We start from the raw sequence: 6266 nt of genomic DNA on the forward strand, positions 1-6266 counted from the left end.
ATGCACACAAGCATCACAGGTGGCGAGATTTCACCTTTCCATGGGGGTAGAGTGGTCATTTCCCACATGTCTAGGCGCAGCGGCCAGCGACCAGGTAGCGTTCTTTTCCCATTGTATTTTGGGGAAAGTTTTCCTCGGGCAGGCAATTTATTCGAAGAAGCAAGGTACGGGGATTTCGCCCCTAGTAAAAAACCAGAATACAGGCTGCGATACCGCCACCAGCTCCAGGAAATCTCTTTACAATCTAGCTAGCGATTCCTTGCACCAATACTCAAGGGAGAAGAAGAAAAAGAAATGTTGAGTTGTGCGTGTTGCAGACCCGTAAATTTGGTGAAAACTGTGAAAAACAATTTCGTCCAATCAAGAAGAACTAGAGTTGATATGGGAAGGGTACCGTTTTATAGAGATGGTGGTGGTGAAAGATCGATGGGTTCAATGGGCCGTGGCGTGAGAGCTTCCATGGTGGATTCTTCTGAAAGCTCTTCTAACTTTGTTAAGCGCATGGAGCAGGCTTGGCTAATCTCTCAGGTATTCCTTTTCCCGTCTCCTCTTGCTTTTGTTTTTTTCCAGGTTTGAATGATGAACGAATTCCTTTTCTGGATTTTTGCACTTTGGTGTTTTTATTTTAAATTCAATGGCTCTTTTGATTAATTGAAGGGATAGAGAGAAGCAAAGTATTCGGATATTCTTTTATTAGTTCACAGATTTTATTTTTATTTTTTTCTTTCCTGGCGTTCATAATTAAAGCGCAGTAGCTAAAAAGGGAATTATCAAGTTATTCTAAACAGAAGGTGCCTATGGCGAAGAACGTTTGTTTATTCTGAATTTGTTTTCTTATACTGATTTATACGCAACTGACGAACAATTTCTATAATTGGTAGTATTTTCCTATTGAGCATGTTTTGATATTTCAAGGTCACCCTTTGATTGTCTTATTTTGATTAAAGGTCATGATTCTCTTTTATAGTTTGACTTGCGTGTACATTTGGTTGTGCTTGGAGAATTTTGATGAGCTTACTTTCAATTTAGGTCTGGAACCTGAAGACACATCTCAGGGATATTAGATTGTGGATGCATGATGTTAGGATCGGAGATTTCCCAAGAGCGGGGTGAATTGAGATTATAAAATTTGAAGACCAAAACAAGGTTAAAAAAATTATCGACAATGATGAACGCAGAAGCTATGAGTTTTTGAACACACACACACACACTCTCAAAAAGATGTTAAGGGGGTAAAGAGGAATAAGCATGAGAGAACACAACAATAGATTTACAGTGGTTTGGGCAGCTCCTTATGTCCACTACCAAGGCTCCTCAAGCACTTGGATGTCCACTATCTCAATTGTTTTCGTAGGTTGCAATTAAACCCTTACACTTGTAGTTTTTACTCGTTTCACTACAAATCCAAGTTGTTTTCCAAGGCTCGCACCAAAACCCGACAATGTCACCTCGTGACTCATCTTGTGTAGACAAACTTCCATACAAGGAACTTATAACACTTTCTAGACAGGACTTAAGTATCTGTGTTGAGTATTGTATCCGAGAGGTGCTTTTAAGAGACATATAGTATCGGAGAGATGAAAGATATGTTAAAGATACACATGGAAATGATCAGGAAATGCATGGATGTGCTTATCATAATATAAAATACAGTTTTGAAGCATAAAAAAATGACCTTATATATATATATATCAGCTTGATGCAAGGATTTGAGTCTTTTTTACCTAATCTAGTGATGCATAATGCATAAAAACCCCCAACTTAAGTCTAGATTTACGTGTACTTTACACTTGAGGAGAGTGCTGAACTGCTGATGTAGATGGTGCAAAAGAGGGGAAGGAGGTGTGAGAAAATTAAAAGACCATTACAATAATACCCCTATCATAGTTATCAAGGCAACCAAGGCGTTGGAGAAGGTCCAAAACCGAGGCGACACCAAGAAGGCGGCAAGGCGCCCAAGGAGCCTGGACTCCTAGGCGACGCCCTGATAACTATGACCCCTATAGAACTGGCACCAACTTAACACTCCCTCTTAAGCTGGAGCATAGATATCACCCATGCCCTACTTGGAAAACCCTTGGAGAAATACATTTCGAAACAAGGCTTTGGTAAATAAGTCTCCAAGTTGGTTACAAGAATTGACAAATGGAGTAGAAATCAACTTCTTCATCACTGCATCCCGAAGAAAACGACAATCCACTTCAATATAAGATGTTTGGTTTTCTCGTGAAAGACAAGATATTACTAGCTATATAAACTCAACTGTAGTGTGAGCCATGGCTCTATACTTAGCTTTAGCACTAGACTGAGTCACCGTAGTTTGCTTTTTACTCCTCAATGTACATGATTAGCTCCGACAAATGTACAATAGCATGTAGTAGATCTCATAGAACTAAATCTCATCTCGGAGGGCCATTTTGGCCAGACCGAAATTTCGCCAAAATCTTGTCCTTTTTCGCGTGAAGTTTCGATGGGTTTTAGGTCAAATTAAGGTATGATACTTTATGGAAACCTTGTTTTAGGCTATATAAAAAGGGGTGTACTCAGTGCACATGGCTCCCGCCCCTGCGGGATCTGGGGAGGGTCATAGTGTACGCAGCCTTACCCCCGCTTTTCGGAGAGGCTGTTTCCGTAGTCTTGAACCCGTGACCACTTGGTCGCACTGGAGTAACCTTACCATTGCACCAAGGTCCATTCTCTAGGCTATACAAACATATGTAAATTTTCATATTGCAAAAATAGTCACCCAAAGTAGTGTTTTGGATTTTCACCCTAAATTGGCAGTATACGATTGATCCTAATGTATTACACATTGTCTAAGTACTAGAAAACATAATGGGCAAGTAAAACAAGTAAATCATACAAACATATATTTAATTGACCCCCATCCAGTTTACATTACCCTTTTTTTTTTTTTTACATTTTTGTTGTAGGAAAATAAAAAATTTGAACCAGAAAAATAAAAAAAGAATATATCTACAGAAAAAAATTCGACACTGTGAGGTTGTAGATCGGCCACCGGTGTCTGACATATAATAAATTCAACACTAAACAACATGTATTAACCATATGTTTTGCAAAAAAAACATTTTTAGAGAAAGAGGTTTTACCTGGAATAGTGGAGTGTGGCAAAATCGTCACCAAGAAGAAGCAAATGATGTAAAAGAAATGATTTCGAAAATCAAGATAAATTTTTTAGATTTTTATTTGATGCTGTTAGAATTGATCCAAAAAATCAAAGAATAAAAAAAAATTCTATTGGAATAAAAGAAATCCATGAAAGGGTTCCTCGATGGTCATACAAATTAATCAATGATTTTGAGCAGCGCTTACAAGAGAGAAGTTTGAGAAAGCCCTAGAGCCCTCCTCTCTGAAGCAAAAACTGTTTTTTTTCGGTCGAATAGGTCCCCGCCTCATCAACGTAGCTTAAAGGCCACACTATTGCGCTTTATTAGAGCATTTTTTTGTCCAAGTAGGATCCGAAGTATCCGCCTTATTAGGCAGAATGCCTTCTTATGTGGGTTATCAACCTACTCTTAGTACAGAAATGGTTTTTTTGCAAGAAAGAATTACTTCTACCAAAGAAGGGTCCATAACTCCTATTCAAGCAGTTTATGTACCTGCAGACGTAATAGTGCACCTACGCGTCTTCATCGACATTGTTTTTCGACCGGAAGACCGAGAGCTAATTATCGAGACTCTGGATTATTAGGACATGGTACTGATGCAGGTTCAAGCACTAGGAGGAAGAAGAAGCCTTGACTTTGGCTGCTGTTTTTGTTTTTCGTTGGTGCCTTTTTTCCCATACTTAGTTTTATTTCAAGTGTTTAATTGTCTAGGGGCAAATTAGTCTTTTACCCTTCTAATTGTTTAGTTGTTCTTTGAGTCCCACCCCCTCCAAGATTTCTAATAGGAGGCCTGACTTGTTTGTAATTAGATTCAGTCATTCAGACTTGGGATTTGATTTGAATCCTAATCTGAGTAGGATTTGGCATTAGCTTTGATTAATAAATACTATTATCGTGGGAGGCTCCCCCACAGTTCATTATTAAAAAATTCCGGCTTCTTAGCTTTGCTGCTCTGCTGCTGATTGCTCTCTGAGTGCTTGGATCCTTGTGGATCTCAAGATGGATAGGGTGGGTGGACTCCTGCGACTCCTTGCATCGTGAAGATCAAGAGGTTTCTTTCAATCGATCAAGCTGCTGCCTTTTGGAGATCCTTCAAACCAGTAAGCTATTTACAATTTCCTGCAACAACCCTTCTTCTCATCCTCCAGCCCAAGCCCCATAATCTGTCCAGCATTCCCCTCACTCGACCTAAGCTATAGCCCCCTCCATCCTCTAACCCTAACTTCCATTAAACCTGCAACTTTTTCCATTAAAACCATAGCTTGGTTTTCAAGTAACCAAGTTCCAGCCACCTGATCCCCTCCAAACCTCCATCGAACTCCTTAACCATACCCCTTTACACTCGATCCATGTTTCAGCTTCTCATTCCTTCTCTAACCCCCTCATCACCACACACCATTAAAACCCAAAACCCAGAGATCGATAGAACAATTCTGCCCTAATTTGCAGGATTTTCAAGCTCATCCAAATCCTGATATTCTTATACCATAATAACCCCCTAGACCTGCCCATTAAAGCCATATAAACCTTACCACCAAAATCTAACCCTAACCCTTGTTTTGCCCTAAATTACCCAATCCTACTCCAATTGGCCAGCACTGTTAGAGATCCCGATTCACTGGTTTCTAGTGGGAGTTAATCCTATCTAGGACTACATTAGGTACGATTGGATCGAATAAAGCCCTTACGGAATAAATACTCAGCCGCTTGTGAACCATCAGGTACTGTCTTATTCGATGTTTGTTCAATTACTCTTTTACCCGCAAATGCAATGTAGACATTGGGTTCGACAATAATAATATCTCCTAACATAGCAAAACTAGCTGTCACCCCACCTGTTGTGCCCCCTTTACCATTCTGTATAAATGGGCTATTATATTTCTATAGATATGGTAGAGGGGGGGCCCATCCAATTCTCGTTTGTCCATTCCTACCTAGTTCTTCTCTTTAGCGTGGGGTAGAGCAGCTTGGTAGCTCGCAAGGCTCATAACCTTGAGGTCACGGGTTCAAATCCCGTCTCCGCAACATTTTTTTTTTGAAAAACCAAATGGAGGTTCCACTGCTGCCTCTCGTAGGAGTCTGGGCCGTGTCTTAGTCCCAGTGTGGCTGATCATCCTCTCGGACCAGCTACTAATCATCGCCTTGGTAAGCTATTGCCTCACCAACTAGCTAATCAGACGCGAGCCCCTCTTTGGCCGTGGTTGGGTCTAGAGAGGGTGTGATAATCAATTACACTAAATCATTCAAAAGGGACGGGCAAGGAAACTCAGAGCTCAATTCTGAAGGTCGCTGGGTATAAAAACAAAACCAAGTCTTTGAAGTTTCGTATCTTGACCTAATGTCGGGAGAATTGGCTTACTGTGCCTCCATTGCTGTAGGTGACGTTACAACTGGATTGGTTCATGCTTTGGCGAGCAAGCGCTAAAGCCCGCTCAGCGTTCCGCCTTAGAGGGAAGCACCCGCACGAGCAGGTGTGGACGAAGCGGAAGCGTGAATGTCGGCTTGAGTAACGCTAGCAAGCTTCATTGTTGTTTTCCAAGTGATTTCGGCGTTGATGCGGCGAAAAACCGAAGAAGAAAGCACAAAAAAGCACCCAGGAACGAAATGACTCACTAGAGAGCTCTCGGTCGAAATTTCGACAGAGAGTTACGAGATCATGCCTTTTTATAACATGTCTCTGTAACATCTCGGCAAAATTTTGACAAAATGCTACAAACTAAATGCCGAAATTTTGATCGAAATCTTGTCCTTTTTTTTTTGTTTAAATTTTAATTTTTATTTCGAGCAACCATTTTGACTTGGTGAGGTTGCAATTACCGATGTTTCGGCGAGATTTAGTACTAGGGTAGATCTCAGATCACCATAAGCTCCAACCCAATCCACATCAAAGTAGCCAACAATATCGGTGTGACCATTACAACGATAAATCAAACCTTTCTCAGGAGCACCCTTAAGATACCTCATATACGACACACTACCTCCCAATGAGCTTACTTGGATGTTTCCATAAACTGACCAATCACACCAATAACAATGGATATATCAAGTCGGTTAACAGTGAGATATATAAGTTTGCTGATTAACCTCCGATATTGATGTTTGTCCTCAAATTCCGTGTCATCAGACACTCCATGTTTG

General features: G+C 40.6%; 1 protein-coding gene and 1 non-coding gene across 2 annotated transcripts in view; both read left to right on the plus strand.

Annotated features, from left to right (window-relative positions):
- Positions 1-244: 244 nt before the first annotated feature.
- The window catches only part of LOC122660478, a 33755-nt gene continuing 27733 nt past the window's right edge, over positions 245-6266 (plus strand). The window contains exon 1 of the mRNA XM_043855799.1: positions 245-528. Within this exon, the coding sequence (XP_043711734.1) occupies positions 295-528 (234 nt within the window). The 5' untranslated portion in view covers positions 245-294. The remainder of the gene's footprint in view (positions 529-6266) is intronic.
- On the plus strand, positions 5080-5153 carry TRNAM-CAU. The gene has a single exon. It is a non-coding gene; the product is annotated as a tRNA-Met (tRNA).

Source organism: Telopea speciosissima, chromosome 4 (assembly GCF_018873765.1).
Source record: "Telopea speciosissima isolate NSW1024214 ecotype Mountain lineage chromosome 4, Tspe_v1, whole genome shotgun sequence".
Classification (NCBI taxonomy): Eukaryota; Viridiplantae; Streptophyta; class Magnoliopsida; order Proteales; family Proteaceae; genus Telopea; species Telopea speciosissima.